The following is a 16,293-nucleotide window of genomic DNA, read 5'->3' as shown; positions in this document are numbered from 1 at the left end:
TGTCTACCAGCCTGGTGACCTCGTCTGGATCTTCACTCCTGTTCAGAAGGTTGGTCTATCTGAAAAGCTCCTTAGTTGTTACTTGGGCCTTATAAGGCTGTAAGACAGTTGTTTGATGTTACTTCTGAAGTTGAAGATTTTGACCCCGACACAAGACGATGAAAAATCAGAGATACGGTCCACGTCCTTCGAATGAAGCCCCATAAGGATCTTGCAACCCAGGGTAAATTGGAAGCAGCAGCGACAGGCAACAAGTGGAAAGGTGACGACGAGCATAGCAGCAAAAGAAGTTCTAAGAAGATCACTGCCAGGGCGAGAATTGGTCATCGGGAGTCGGAGTATGCAGGACCGATGTCGCATTCCCAGACTAGGAAGACGTAACACCGAGATGCTGTTCTCTTAAGGAGGGAGCAATGTCACAGAAGAAGCTGAGTAGCACCATGGTGTAGTGGTTATGATACTAAACTGTTGCATGAAGGGTTGAGAGTTCAAAACTTACCTGGACTGTACAATTTTAATTTCTATATTCCGTTCGAGTACATTCTAGAAGTATCCACAAATGTCAAGTATCATTGTACTGTAGCTTTATTTATACTGTATGTGTTCTGGAAGGAGACAGTTCACACCGTGCTCTTGTACGTGCACATGCTGAATAAACCTTCGTTCTACATGGCAATATTAACCAGAAATTGAAGACACTTCTGGCAAAAATGGGGATCGGCATCAAACTACCATAAGGTACAGCCCATCTCAAAATGGGGTTGCTGAGAGGGCTAACAGGACCATTGTCGAAAAAGCAGGGAGCATAACTGATCCTGGATTATCAAAAGATTTTTGGGCAGAGGCGGTATCTACGGCTGTATATTCGAACAATAAATCACCTACAAAAGCATTAAGGAATAAAAACCCCTGTGAGATACAGGTAGGAAGGAAACCTGACCGAAGAATATATGGGTTTTTGGGTGTGATGCAATGGTGCACATTCCAAAACACCTAAGAGAAAAATGGGGCCTGGAAGCTAAAATGTATATTTTTGTAGGCTATTGTGAGAATTCAAAGGGCTACCAATTAATGAGTAAATTGAGTAAATTGAATAAAAGGATTGTTATAAGCAGAAATGTAGTATTCTTTGAAAATGGAAGAGACTCTGAAGAGGGTAAGACTACTAAGTTAACTGTGCCTGGTTCCAAGAATGAAACTTTATGTGAAGAAAGAGCAAGTGAAGAACAGGAAGAGGACAGTCAAAGGCAAATGGAGACTATTTATGATGACAATGAGTTTGAGGACAAACAATATGAAGAGAACAATGTAAGGCATTCTTCTCGTGTACCAAAACTGAAAGAATATCCGGATTTTCAAATGTATGCAGCCCAGTCTTTTAATGATGAGCCAGCAAGAGGTGAAGAAGCAATGAGCGGACCGAACTCTACAGAATGGAAAGAAGTGATGGAGAGAGAATTGGAATCTTTATCTCAGAACAAAACCTTTGAATGGGTAAATATGCCAGCAGATAAGAAGTCATTACAGGAAAGAGGGGTATTCACTATGAACAGCTCCGAAAATTCATCACCAAGATATAAACCACGACTTATAATAAAAGGATATTCACAAAAACAGGGGATAGGTTACAAAGAAACTTTTTCACCCGTAGTCAAGTATGCATCATTGCGATATCTTTTAGCCTTGGCATCAAAATGAAATTTAGCAATTCATCACATGGATGTAAAAACAGCTTATTTAAATGGGAAATTGGAGGAGAAGATATATGTCATTCCAGCAAGAGAGGCTATGAAAACCAGATTGGAAAGGGAAAAGATTTGGCATTGGCAAAAAAGTATTTATGGACTTAAACGGAGTGGACATTGCTGGAATCGATGTCTACATAAAACTCTAACATATATGAATATGAAGCAATCTAAGGCAGATCCCAGTACACACTATAAAAGTGAAAGAGAAGGGATAATAATAATGGCAATACGTGTGGACGACTTCTTTATCCTGGATGAAAATGAAAGTCAATTTTTAAGAAACAGCTGCAAACCAAGTTTAAGGCACATGATTTGGGAGAAGTTAAACATTATTTAGGTATGCAGATTACTAAGGATGAAGAGAGACAAGAATTGAGAATAAATCAATCATCATATACAGAAAAAATCTTAAAAAAAATTGGCATGATTGACTGTAATTCCATAACTAATCCAATGGAAGTAGGAGTGAAGTTAAATATAAATGAGACAGATGTGGAATGTGATAAGAATGTTTCATATTTAGAAGCATTAGGGAGTCTGTTATATTTGTCTCAGACATCACGACCCGACATTGCTTTTGCCGCTAATGCAGTGAGCAGGTATTGCAGAGATCCAAAGGAAAAGCACTGGAAAGGTGTGAAAAGGATATTCCAATACCTAAGAGGAACTTCATACTACAAATTAAGGTACCATAGGGAAGGTAATGCAAAACTAGAAGGCTACAGTGATGCAGATTGGGGCAGTGAATTGGGAGATAGGCACTCCACTGCTGGCTGCTGCTTTAAATTAAAGAGAGCCCTCATTTCATGGTCCTGTCAAAGGCAAAAAACTGTTGCATTGAGTACTGTAGAGGCCGAGTATATGGCGCTGCCTTACACCACACAGGAAGCTTTGTGGCTAAGAACATTAATATGTGAAATAAAACCCAAGTTAATAGTGGAATATAATAGACCTATCTGGTGCTAGTGTATGCTCTTGAGTTTTATGTATGTAATGAAATGTTCCTTGGTTGTTGTGTTCAATGTATTTTACCTGGAAGTGCAAATATAGTTACTGGCACTAAATGTGTTTTACTCAATTACTTATTCACCTGTGTCGACTGTAACAAATACATTTGATTAACTGTATGATGCATCACCTGCCCTCATCAAAGTAAACATTGTTCTTTATATCTAGTGATGTAGTTCTGGCAGTATTAAACCACAACATGGTGGTTTGCTGATGAGAACTCAGATAAAACATCAGAATCATGACAGCAGACAGCCAACAAAGCTAGGCTAAAGCACTTTCTGCAAATATTTATTTATCCAGTCACATATTATAACTAAAGTAGGAGGGATGCAAAGGCATACCACCTTCAACAGGTTGATGACTTGTAAAGCACTGTGGTCTCCCAGTCAACCATCAGGTTGTTGATAGCTTTACCTTTGTCATATTAAGCAATCACATTCTGATTGTACAGCAAGATCATTAACTTACACCGACACTGGAACAATACTGTCAGTTTCGACACAAAACCGAGAATTGCAGCTAGTGGGTAATGCTTGGAAAAGAGAAATGAAAGCTTTATCAGAGGATCTGCGACTGCTTGACAGTACGTACGTTTTCGTGCAATTTTCGGACAACAGCAGTATTTCTGCTATTTTAACATGAGTTGTACTAAGCGTTCCCCCTAAGCAGCCTCAAAGACACGTAGAATTGATCAGTCTTTGCAAGTCACTGCAAAACACGTTTAGAGCACAGATGGTCACCAGCGGACATCGTTTTCCGAAGACGATTGTCTCACCTTGCAGAAGCATATCTTGGCTGACCCTGTCGATGACAAGCAGTTCATTGCTGTTAGTTGCTTCGATGTAAAACTTTTCTGGTGTTATATACCTGTGAAAAGAAATGTGTAGTTTTCACTGAAAAGATAAAAAACTGGGGTACAGGAAAAGCTGAAAATAAAACTTGTCGCTAAAAAACATACAAGATATATTCATCATGAATATCCATTGTTGTAGTCATTCTGTATGATACATAACCTAATTACTTCAGTCTTGTTCCCACTTCTCGGCAAAGTCCACTGTTCACTGTTGTATGAAAATATCACCGCACTTTCCAAAGCTAATTGTCACAGATATTCCACCAGCTCACTCAAGATGACAGGAGAAAGATTTTGCAGAAACGTGATCGCTGTAAGCAAAGGTGTTTTCAGTGTTTTGTTAGTAACGTAAACAAAATAAAAACAGATTCATGGAAACGAAGCGACCAAAAATTTTGTGAAGACAACGCTTACGATAAGTCGAGCACCAATGGGCTACAAAAAATAAGGGTAAACTTTAAATACATGAACAAAACGGTAAATACGTCGTAACAAAAGCTTCCTTTTGTTTGTGTCAGTGACTAAATTTAAGTTGCAATTTACGTGACTCATAATGTATCCTCCTGTAGCAGGTAGCAGTGTTGCTGATGTTCTGTAATTCCATTTAGATGATGAGTGACAACTGCACTTGCGGGAATAGCGGGGAGGTAGGAAAATGCGTGCGCTGTACCTCCCCTGTGCAGCCTACAGATCTGAGTCTGAAGTGTCCGTCCAAGAAACTGCGGCCCATACCACCGCCCCTCGATCTGGCTGGTCATCCACCCAATGCGCTGAAGGAGTTTGCTATAATTGCAACGAGCCCAAAAAGCCCACTGATGCAGAAGAGTTTACCATTTCGTAAAAGGTACTTTTTGTCAATTTACGCTAAATTTTTTAAATTAACTCTATTTTAAGTAACGAAATGTACATATTGTCAATAGCAGACGTTGCGCAGTAAATAAACAGCATGATTATCTTTAGAGAAATGTTTTAAGAATCTTTGCCATTAACAAATGCAGGACAGTATTCATTACCCACATGAAAGTAATTTTTGTCTTCTGTAATCAGGCAGTGTCAACTGCTATTACAAGTTTTCAGTATGACTTAGCGGAGAAAAAGGAAATCATACAACGTTAGAGAACCTGTAAATTTGATGTCTTGTTTAGGAAAACTTGCTCTATGGTGATCAGTACAAGCACAAATAGTTCTTGCAACATTCACAATATTCTGATTATTTAATGCTTAGGTAGAGTTTACATTACATGTTTCACTTGTTACAGTCTTATACCTGTCTAAAAGTTTCATAAAATTTACTTTCGGCAGACCAGTTTTGTACTTCTTGCGATTATGTATCTATGCAGTATTTGGACGGTTCCGGGGGGGGGGGGGGGGGGGGCGGCAATGGTTATAAGCCAAAATGAGTTTGTTCATGGAATGTTAAACCATAACCTTCGTTCTTTTACGAAGGCATCATAGAACTTCCAACTGGAATAATACCCTGTGTCAATGCTTGCTAACAAAGTGCATCCTTAAATGTTTCATCTAGCTGTGGTATGTTCTAAAGTTGTGAGTCATCACCATCAATAAAATTCTATTTCCTCATTTTAGCTGTTTCTGGATTTCTATACAAAAACTTTATTGTAGACTAGACCAGTGATCTATTTCTTTGTCTGGTGTGCAAAGTTCAGTTTAAAGTCACGCAAAGTGCACCTGATATGACTTGTCCATTATCTGCATAAAGCAGCAGCAGTTCCATTGTGAGTGGCTACCATATGATAGGAAAAATGCTGCTCAACAACTGAAGTATATACACAGACACTCTTGTGAAATAAATTTAGTCATATTGCACATAATCTCATATGTTTGGCTACGAAGAATTATTGCTGCACCTGCTGTGTGCTGACACCACAGAGCAACGCTGTGGAGGTCTGACCTTGCACTGTACACCAACAACATCTCGCAAGCTTTCTTGTCAAAAATTACCCACAGATCTTATTCAAAAAGAAGCTTCGCAGTCAGTATCTTCATCTCGCCCATTGATTAATCCAATTTTCACTTCCAAGAAAACTCCGAATTGCCCCCCCCTCTCCCCTCCCCCTCCAGATCCCTCCCCTGCCCTGCCTCCTTTTGACTCAGTGCCATCCAGGGCATGAATGCCTCAACTCTTTGCCCTGTCAAGGCTATGATTTTCTCAAATTGATCCTTGAAATGAGATCTTTTCTCCATGATCTCCTCCCCAAACCAGTTACTATTGCCCTCCACAACACCCTAGTTAAACCATTTCACATTCGCAACCCATTATCTCTGCTCAAGGTTCCTACCCACACAATGTTCCCACTGTAAAACCTGTACCATGCAGTAAGTTCTACACTATGAAAGGCTGAACAACTTGCGAAACAGTACAGGTTGTTTATAACCAACTTGTTCACACTGCATGGCCTTTTTTTACATATGACCAGCACTAAACTGACTGAGCACAGGAATAGGCACAGAAGTATTGTCCGTCTCAGGGATATCCATTGCTAGTTGCTGAATGTGCTTTACAAAATGACTCATACGAGAGTCTCTCTGCCTGATCTCCAAACCTCCGTAACATCTGCTCAAAACTTATGACATTCCAAAACCATTAACCCTACTGAAAGGCTGTTTAGACTATCACGTGATACTAGTTACCCTGAACTCCAGAGATATGAATTTGGCACCTCCACACATATTCGTGTTCTGACACCCTCCTGGACTTAATCTCTGTTAAGCTGGCACAGTGCTTACCAGTGTACAATCTCTGACTTATCTCCCCTTTTGTTTGTCTATACTCATCATCTCCTCTACAGGTGTGTGTCTGTCATTCTGGCTTTCAGGTGACCTACCTTTCCTTTTAAAATTATAAGCTGGAGCAGGACTTGAACCAAGAAACTTGCCATTTGTGTGCGATACTCTTACTGAGAGAACTATCCACATACAACTCTCAAACCACCCTCAGAGCCTTACTTCTTCCAGGGCCTCTATTCTATTTTTCAGGCTTACAAAAGCTGTCCTGTGTATGTAGCCAGAGTATTAATATGCACTGCGGAGTGAAAGATTCGTTCTACAAACTATCTTGTAGTGTGTGATTTTGCTACAGTAAACAAGTTTATAAGTATATACGTTGCAGTAGCTATGCAGAGATGGAAAAACCAACCAATAATTACTACTACTACTACTACTACTACTACTATAACTATAACTATAACTATACTACTTTCTCCTGTGAGCACCGAGCGAGGTGGCGCAGTGGTTAGCACACTGGACTCGCATTCGGGAGGACGACGGCTCAATCCCGTCTCCGGCCATCCTGATTTAGGTTTTCCGTGATTTCCCTAAATCGTTTCAGGCAAATGCCGGGATGGTTCCTTTGAAAGGGCACGGCCGATTTCCTTCCCCATCCTTCCCTCACCCGAGCTTGCGCTCCGTCTCTAATGACCTCGTTGTCGACGGGACGTTAAACACTAATCTCCTCCTCCTCCTCCTCTCCTGTGAGTGAAACGAAAACATTGTTACATCATTGTCTATACTAATCAGCAATTCCACCATCATAACTTCCCTGACCACTCAAAGTAGATGAAGGGAGAATGTGGATGGCTCCTCGTAAAGTTTCACCCCTTCAGCATTACTATTTGCGTCCATCCTGTTATATTACAAGAAACAGAAAATGACCCCTAGAGAGCAGTCTTATCATCTACATATTCAGTGTACTGAACACGCCTTTAAAATATCACCCGACAAAACTTGGATATGGATGTGGATATAGACACTTGACATTTGCAAGAAAACACTCAGTAAAAACTACGGTAATGATTGACATATTTGTGGTTGAGGAGGTGTAATGTTGTATACTCTGTTGTTATATATAATTGGAATAATGATGCACGTGACAAAATTAACTGTCCATATCTATAAAAATTAAAAACAAAATTTGTTAAGACTATACTGAAGCAGAGTAAAGAGATAATTTCTGTCCTGATATACTTGTATAATTTGAAGAACAGATGAAGCAGCATTCTGATAACCCAAATTGTAATCCTGAGATCAGTTAAGACCTGCTGCTGACGACAAGATCACATTGGAAATGAGGCCATGGCTGCCATACGGGGTATGCAGGTTCGATTTCAGATACTGCCAAGGATTTTTTTTCCTTGGTGGGAGGACTGAAAGGGGTGCACTTGGCCTTGTGATGCCAGCTAAGGAACTACTTGAGTAAGAAGTAACACCTCCAACCTCAAAACAGATGACAATGGCCGGGAGAGTGCTGTGCTGTCACTCATACTCCTTCATACGGCATCCAATGATGACATGGCAATGGGTAATTCTGATTGGTCCATCAGGGCCAGAACACAAAGCTCTTTTTTTAACAGCCAATAATTAATTGTTGATAAATACAAGAGAGCTGCAGAATACCAAACTCCATCGTGCAGTATAATTCAAGTAGCAGACGAGATGTAAATTGCCCTAGAAATCCATGGGCAGCAGACCAGGCTGTCTTCCCCAGTAAGTGCATCACAGTGGTTGGTGTGAAGGGGATGTCAGAAGGAGATGATCTAATGTCAGGGCTGGGCTTGAGAAAGTCATAGCCGTGTTATAGTCCTATGTTTCTTCTACATCTACATCGCTACTTTGCAAATCAAACTTTCATGGCTGGCAGAGGGTTCATCAAACAATCTTCTCAATAATGCTCCATTATTCACACTCAAATGGCACCTGGAAAAAATGAACACCTAAATCTTTCCATGGGACCTTTGACTTCCCTTAATTTATTAGGATGATCATTTTCCCCTACTTAGGTTGGCATCAAAAAAATATTTTTGCCTTCAGAGGAGAAAGTTGGTGACTGAAATTTTGTGAGAAGATCCCGCTGCAATGAGAAATGCCTTTGCTTTAATGGTGTCCACCGCTTGTAGACTAAGACTCGCAGACTGATCTGCACTACAAACTGTAGCTACGAACAGCAATCCTGGTACTCAATACTAGAACTGTCACACACAAATGCTAAATGCAGACTGTCCATTGCTGCCTGTGACTGCCGCTTATCACATCACACAAGTCCATCTCATTGGCGGCAGTGCGGAGATTGTTGGTTGGACCGCACTTGTGGTTGATGGCAAACTTCAAAGCACCACCTATGGTATCAATCCAAAACTTGTCTTATTGTGCCAGCTCTGGTTGCGTCCACTGGCAAGGACACAACACACCTTTAACCCTATCTGGTAAGGATCCCACACTGCAGAGCAGTACCTTGGGGAACGCCAGAAATAATTTCTGTTTTACTCAATGTCTTTCGATCAGTTTCTATGAGCTGTGACCCCTCTGACAGGAAATCATGAATCCAGTCACATAACTGAGACAATATTCCATAATCAAGCAATTTGATTACAAGCCACTTGTGTCATACTTTGTAAAGAGCCTTTTGGAAATCTAGAAATATGGAATCAGTTTGAAATCTTTTGTCAATAGCACTCACAACTTCATGTGAGTAAAGAGTTGTGTCGCATAAGAATGATGTTTTCTAAATCTATGTTGACTGCGTGTCAATAGACTGTTCTCTTCAAGGTAATTTATAATGGCCGAACACAATATACGTTCCACCTCCTGCTGCATATTGGCATTAATGATATGATCCTGTAATTTAGTGGATTACTACTATTGCCTTTCTTGAATATTGATGTGACCTGTGCAAGTTTCCAGTCTTTGCGTATGGATCTTTCATCGAGTAAGTGGCTGCATGTTATGGAGCTATTGCATCAGCATACTCTGAAAGGAATGTAATTGATATACAGTCTGGCATTCCAGGTCAGGGTGGTACTGGCTCTGGACTTGGGGAGGTCCTCCAATACATCCTTACATCCCAACACGCTCCTGCACCTAAATTTGGGTAACATATCCCCAACCCTCTCATTTTTCATTATCATCATCTTTTCATTATATTATATTTTATGTATATTATTTTTATTGCTTCTTGCTGTTTCTTTTATTTTTACTTTTTTGTCTTCATTCTCCTCATACACCTCATTTTCCCCTTATTCTTAATTGCCTTTTTATTTCTCTGCCTCTTAATCCATTAACTTTTCATTCTGCCTTCATCACTGGTGGGCCAAAGCTGGTTCAGGGCTTGCCATTGTACCATATTTGACCTATTCTCTATATGACACCCTCCCCCCGCCCTTTTTTCAGCTTTGTCTCCCCATACACTCAAAACAGCTGGACTTCATTCATCCGTGTCTGAGTGACCTGCTCTTCTGTGAATTTTCCCACTGATATATTTTATTTAATGTAATCCAGTTGAAGTTGGTGATGAAACTAGGAAATTACTTCTGATGTTGAAGTTTGCGGTAATTTTTATACATTAACCCTGAACATCTGTACTGAACAAAGTGCAACCACAGCCACAATCAGTGTTTTACAAACTAGTCTGCATGCAATAACAGAATAGCAAGTCCATACAGACCAAACACAAAATACAACCAAATTCACCATGGTAGCTCTACTGGCAAAAGTAATTACACTGCACATAGCAAATCCAGTATGGAATAGTGACAATATCTTAAAAAGGATACTCACCATATAGTGGAGATGTTGAGGTGCAGCTATGCACAGTAAATAACTGTGAAACAAGTAAGCTTTCAGCTGAAAAGTTTTTTTCTGGATTAGACAAACACCACACACACACACACACACACACACACACACACACACACACACACACAAATGCAACTCACACATACATGACCACTGTCTCTGGCTGCCTAGGTCAGACTGCGGGCAGCTGTGCATGATGAGAGAAGCAATCTGGGTGGTGGGGGTAAGGAGGAGGCTGGGGAAGGGAGGGGGAGAGATAGCAGGCTAGGGGTGGCAGACAGTATAGTGTTGCTTGTGGGAGCATGTAGGGACGGTTGCTGTTATTTCTTCTTCTTTTTGCGTTATGGCCTCTGTAGGACCATGGGTAGCCCCTTCGTGGACTGCATTTTCCTCTTCTCCTCCCAGAACCTCTTCATTCTTTATCTTCTCCTCTCCCGCTCTTCTTCCGAGATCTTCAGTTTCCATTTCTCCTGGCGGCTCCACTGGTGACATTCTAATCTTCTCCTGTATTGTTACCGAGCGAGGTGGCGTAGTGGTTAGCACACTGGACTCGCATTCGGGAGGACGACGGTTCAATCCCGTCTCCGGCCATCCTGATTTAGGTTTTCCATGATTTCCCTAAATCACTTCAGGCAAATGCCGGGATGGTTCCACTGAAAGGGCACGGCCGATTTCCTTCCCCATCCTTCCCTCACCCGAGCTTGCGCTCCATCTCTAATGACCTCGTTGTCGATGGGTCATTAAACACTAATCTTCTCTTCTCCTGTATTCTTCTCTGTCATTGATCTCTGACATATTTGTCAGTGTATATTTGTTCCTCCAATTTTCCTTTCCTTCGACCTTGATCCCAAAATTCCAACCAGTCCTTCCGAAGTTCAACAATCTACTTGGTTCCTGTCTTTCCCCTTGTCCTCCCTGTTGTTTCCCACACTCTCTTCGTCATTCTCTCCATACTCATTCTAACTACATACCCAGCAAACCTTGCCCTTTTGAGTCTGATTTCTCTGGATATTGTTCTCATGTTCTGGTACAATTCTTCCCTAGGACTTCGCATCCTCCTCTCTCCACCTCTTTTGGGACCTAGTATTTTTCTCAGTATTTTTCTCTTCTTTCTCTAGTTGTTCTGCTCCATTTCTTCCTAGTGTCATCGTCTCAGCAGCATATAATGCCTCTGTGGATATATTCTTTTTATTGTATATATCTCTCGTCATGCAGAAGCCTGACCTCGTCTTCTTTATCCTCTATGTTATTCCCTCCTTGCTCCTGTTCCTTCCTATTATAAATTCTCCCAGGTATTTAAATTTGTGCACCATTTGCACAATGCCTTCCGATGTTTCCCAGTTTGCAGTGGTGTTTAGTGTCTGTCTTGTTATAGGCGATCCTCAGTCCCACCTTTCTGGCTACCTTACTTAAGTTGTAGAGTTGTGTCTTTGCGTCTTCTTCCCTCTCACTTAGTCTTACTATGTCATCTGCAAAGGCTAGGCAGTCCACTTGAGTCCTGTTGTCCTTTTTGTCCCTCACATGGGTCTTTGGTATTCCCATTTCCTCGTTTATTGCTCTCCACTGCTGATCACTTCGTCCAGTGCTATATTGAACAACAATGGTGACAATCCATCTCCCTGTTTAACACCAATCTTGATCTCAAATTCTTCTGACAGTGCTCCTCTGAATCTCACCCTTGCTTTTGTGTCTGTCAGAATTTCTTTTATGAGTTCTTGTGTAGTTCCATCAAGTCCTCTGTTCTTCAGGATCCTAACAAGAGTCTGTCTGTCGATGGAGTCATATGCCTTTGTGAAGTCCACGAAGGTTATTACTGTCTCTTTGTTTTATAAGGCCCTATGTTCTATCAGTTGCTTCAGGATAAATATCTGTTCTACACAACCTTTTCCCTTCCTGAATCCCGCTTGGTAGTCGCCAACTGTACTTTCTACCTGTTCTTCTACTCTTGAGCAATAGTTTTGACAGCACCTTGTATCCGACCTCTAGTAGCGATATTCCTCTGTAGTTGTTTGCATCTCTCTTGTCCCCCTTCTTGTGTATTGGTACTACAATTGCATTCTTCCATCCTTCTGGCAACTTCTTTGTTCTCCAGATCTGGTGAATTACGTTGGTCATGTTGTCTATTGCTTTGTTGCCTCCCCACTTTATCATCTCGGCTGCTATACCATCTTCTCCAGTCTTCTTATTATTCTTCAGATTGCTTATGGCATGTGCGACCTCAGCCCTGGTTGGAGGGCGTGGCTCTCTCTCTTCTGTGTCAGTCCCCAGTTCCAGCTCTTCTTCAGGTGGTTCACAGTTCAGCAGGTCGTGAAAGAGCTCTGCAAAAATCCGACAGTCCTCCTTCGCACTGACAGCCAGCTCCCCTTTCTTATCTCTTATAAACAGTTCTCTATCCTTGTATCCAATCAGACTCTTTTTGAATTTCCCTGTGTCTGCTGTTGTTTTTCCTGAAGTTGGTCTCAATCTTGTCCAGTTCCTGCTTCATCTTCTGTCTTCTGGTCCATCTTATTGTTCGGGCTGCTTCCTTTCTGGCTCCTAAGAAATCTTCTCATTTTTCCGGGTCCTTCTTGCTGCTCCAGGCTTTCTTGCGAGTCTCTACCAGTTCCTCACATTCCTTGTTCCACCACCAGTGCTTCCGTTTCTTTTCTTCCTTTCCCCATAGTTCAGCCTGTATCGCCATATTTCGCCTCACGTCATCCCATTCATTGAATGATTCAATTCCTTCCTCATATCTGGATCAATTGTGTCTTAATTTGTCTCTGTCTACCTTCATGTTTTCTGTTCTTCTGTTCGTCTGTGGTAATCTGTCCCTGTTTGGAATCCATAGGCACTTAACTTCTGTAAGATAGTGATCCGATTCTATTCTTGTGTTCTTCCTGACCTTTGTGTTCATGATCTCTTTAGCATTTGTCCAGCTGATTGCTATGTGGTCAATTTGGAATTCCCCAAAGCGGGTGCATGGGTTTGCCCATGTCTTTTTCTTACACGGTTTGGCCCCGAAGTGTGTTGTCATCAATCTCATTTTGTATTCTCGACACAGTTTAGTTAGCCTTTCTCCATTTTTGTTTGTCCGCTGGTGTGCAGAGTACTCACCCACTACTCCTTTACGTTGCTTTTCTCTTCCAATCTGTGCATTATAACCTCCTACTAGTATCTTTACATGTCTATATGGTACGTTTTTCAGGGTATCATCTAGCTCTTCCCAGAAACTATCAGCAACTTTCTTGTCTTTCCTGTTCTTGTCATTTGTAGGTGCATGTCCATTTATTATTGTATACTTTTTGTTCCCTGCTTGAAAAGTCAGTGTAGATATCGTTTCTGACCTGCTCTTCATTTCAGTTATGCCATCCTCATATCTCTTGTCTACTATGAACCCTGTACCAAAGCATCTAGGTACATGTCTTTCCTTTCCCACTTTAACTCCTGGTTTCCCCTTCAGTATTATGAAGCCTTCTGACTCCACTGTGTCTTCGTCAGTGTATCTTGTTTCTTGCATCGCTAATATTCCAATGCTTCTGTCTTTCATCTCATCTACTACCTGTTTAAGTTTATCAGTCTTAATCATTGTCTGTACATTTATGGTTCCAATTTTGAAAGTATTTTTAGTTTTAATCTTCTTTGAGGTTCTTGGGAGCTCCAACTCTTCCCTTATGCACTTTTTGGCAGGTCCCCCAGAATCCGAATGCCTGCTTGCGTCGACCTTGGTCAACGGGGGATTGTCCCCCTGGGGTAATCTCGATTCCGTAGTGCGATCCATTCCATGAGCTAAAAAATTTTTTGATGGGACGGCTCATGTCCGTCCAGTTATACGACTGAAGTTGTTAGCTCTAGAAGATGTGTTCAGGCCGTCCCTGACATGGGGACACAGATGCCTTTAGTAGCCACCCCTAACATGGAATACTGCCGCTACCTGATATGTTTCAGTGGCTCTTCCGCTCTCTTTGCCGTTGGGAAGCAACGTTCCTGTTCCGCCTTCGAGACCGTTGGCCAGGCTTCGCCTGTAACCTTAGGTTACCCCGCTTCTAACAGCTGTGTACCGCAAGTCTCTAGAGAAATGGAAGGTTCCAAATGATTGGAAAAGAGCGAACCATACGCGACTGGAACAGAAAAGGGAGGTAATGACAGTGGCACATAAAGTGCCCTCCGCCACACACCGTTGGGTGGCTTGTGGAGTATAAATGTAGATGTAGATGTAGGTAGGGGCCCTAACTGGGTGCTACCATCCGGAGCCGGATGGACCCAGGTTTTTTTACGAGGTTGTTGCTCCTCCCCCTCCTTCTTCCCTATGTCTTGCGAGATGGGGCCCCGGGCTTGGGACCGGCAATGGCGGAGTTGGTTGCTGTTATTACTGAAATTCTGACAACTTTGCTTCACTTTTCTGTCCTGATTTTTCTCTGGAAATAAGAAATATTCTTTTGAAATGGACATCCATCCAGAATTTCATGTTCTTCAATCTTCATAATACCTTCCGATTTTTTGGAGCCACTTGCACCAGGGAGATTTTTTCCAGTTACATGTTCACAATTTATCATCCATATTCTGTTTTGATTGATTGAAACCTGGTGGCTGTAGAACATCTGCCCATGTTTTATTATCATTACTTTTAGTTGTTTGGTTTTCTTGTACATATCCCCATTACTTTCTTCGTGTGTCTACTGTTGTGTTTTATTGCCTCAATATTTTTCTTAGGATGTTCCTCTCTTTCTTTTCAACGTTTTCTGTTTCTGCAGGCTTCGTTAAATTCAGGCGTTTAGCTTCTCATACATGTGCCAGTTTTATTACTATAACATAGAGCTGTAATTTTTGTGTGAGATTAGATCTCTTATTGTACATGCCTTCAGTTAGCTCAAAGGTATTTTAATAATATTCTTCTTTTTCTTTACTGCTTCTTTTACTTCACTTGAGTACTGACTGGTAGTTCCTTGGTTTGATACCACATAAAAGAACACCTTGTATTCTTCACACAAGGGGCTTGCTGTATGACTAATTGGCAGAATACCATATTGTCTTAACTCTTCTTTGGGTGCAGGTAAAGGGACTTTTTCACCATCCTAGATTTCGTGAAAGTCACCCAGAACCATGGATCAGAGGATATTCTGTACGGTAAGTCACCTCTGATCCGCAGTTATGGGTGACTTTCACGAAATCTACACCTTTTCCTAGACCTCTCCAGTCCTTTTGCTTCACCCATCTTCCTTCCCCATCAACCCTTCTGCTTGGAGAAGGAACCATTGGCTCCAAAAGCTTGCCAATTACATCCGTCTTTTGTGTGTGTGTTCTGTCGCCACTTGGCGAGTAGATTTTTTTATCTATCAAATTAAATTTTTTTGTCTCTAATTGATTGTATTCAATGCTTTAATTGTATTGTAGAATGTACTGCCATCCTTACCTTTGTTGATCTTACAAGAAGAGACATTGATATGAAACACATTGTACAGTAACACTGCAGAAGAGTATTTGACAGGGATCATCGGCTTTGAGAATGGTTTGGCTTTGCAGTGACATTTGCAGCTAATGGTATTGCTTACATCACTTATTTGTAGTTGTTGCTGTGCTATTGTTCTCTGTCCATTTTATTTTATTTTTAATTTTTTTAAATTGCTGCTTCAAAGGCAATCATAAATGTGGTAATAATTTGTACTCCCATCACACTTATGACTATAACATAAACATAGACACTTTTTAATCATAATTTTTTTATTGTTCTAAATAACAGACCACTGTCTGTTCCATTGAGGGTCCACTACATCTGACACAAATTTTAGAAGACAAGCATGGTATTGGCACCTCATGGACAGCCTGACTACTTTAACTGTCCATTGCATAGACCTTTGTGCCAGCATGGTATAGCTAAAATGCTGACATTTGAAGTAGGGTACAAGATTTGCTCTGTAGGGCATTACCTTAGGAAATGTAAAAAGCCAGCAGTGCTGATGTACTAAACAACTGGAGTGTTGAACGTTACCAAAAATGGTGCCACTTTCTACAGAACATCAGTGATACTAAAGACCTTTATTTTGATTGGTTGTTTCCATCAATACTATAATCTTGCACTTTACAATCCTTTGATAAATCTAGTGTGTTACGCATACA

General features: G+C 41.1%; 2 protein-coding genes across 3 annotated transcripts in view; one reads left to right on the top strand and one right to left on the bottom strand.

Annotated features, from left to right (window-relative positions):
- The window catches only part of LOC124619460 (phosphatidylinositol-3-phosphatase SAC1), a 72,843-nt gene extending 69,010 nt beyond the window's left edge, over positions 1-3,833 (bottom strand). For both annotated transcript variants that reach the window (XM_047145859.1, XM_047145860.1), the window contains exons 1-2: positions 3,718-3,833; positions 3,535-3,626 (exon numbers count right to left, since the gene is read on the bottom strand). In XM_047145859.1, the coding sequence (XP_047001815.1) occupies positions 3,535-3,626; positions 3,718-3,755 (130 nt within the window). In that variant the 5' untranslated portion in view covers positions 3,756-3,833. The remainder of the gene's footprint in view (positions 1-3,534; positions 3,627-3,717) is intronic.
- Positions 3,834-3,971: 138 nt separating this feature from the next.
- LOC124619461 (HMG box-containing protein 1-like) overlaps positions 3,972-16,293 on the top strand; it is a 67,453-nt gene continuing 55,131 nt past the window's right edge. Inside the window, exons 1-2 of the mRNA XM_047145861.1 lie at positions 3,972-4,089; positions 4,221-4,456. Of these exons, the coding sequence (XP_047001817.1) occupies positions 4,078-4,089; positions 4,221-4,456 (248 nt within the window). The 5' untranslated portion in view covers positions 3,972-4,077. The remainder of the gene's footprint in view (positions 4,090-4,220; positions 4,457-16,293) is intronic.

Source organism: Schistocerca americana, chromosome 6 (genome assembly GCF_021461395.2).
Source record: "Schistocerca americana isolate TAMUIC-IGC-003095 chromosome 6, iqSchAmer2.1, whole genome shotgun sequence".
Classification (NCBI taxonomy): Eukaryota; Metazoa; Arthropoda; class Insecta; order Orthoptera; family Acrididae; genus Schistocerca; species Schistocerca americana.
Note: the sequence above shows the minus strand (reverse complement) of the source record. Positions and strands in the feature narration are given on the sequence as shown.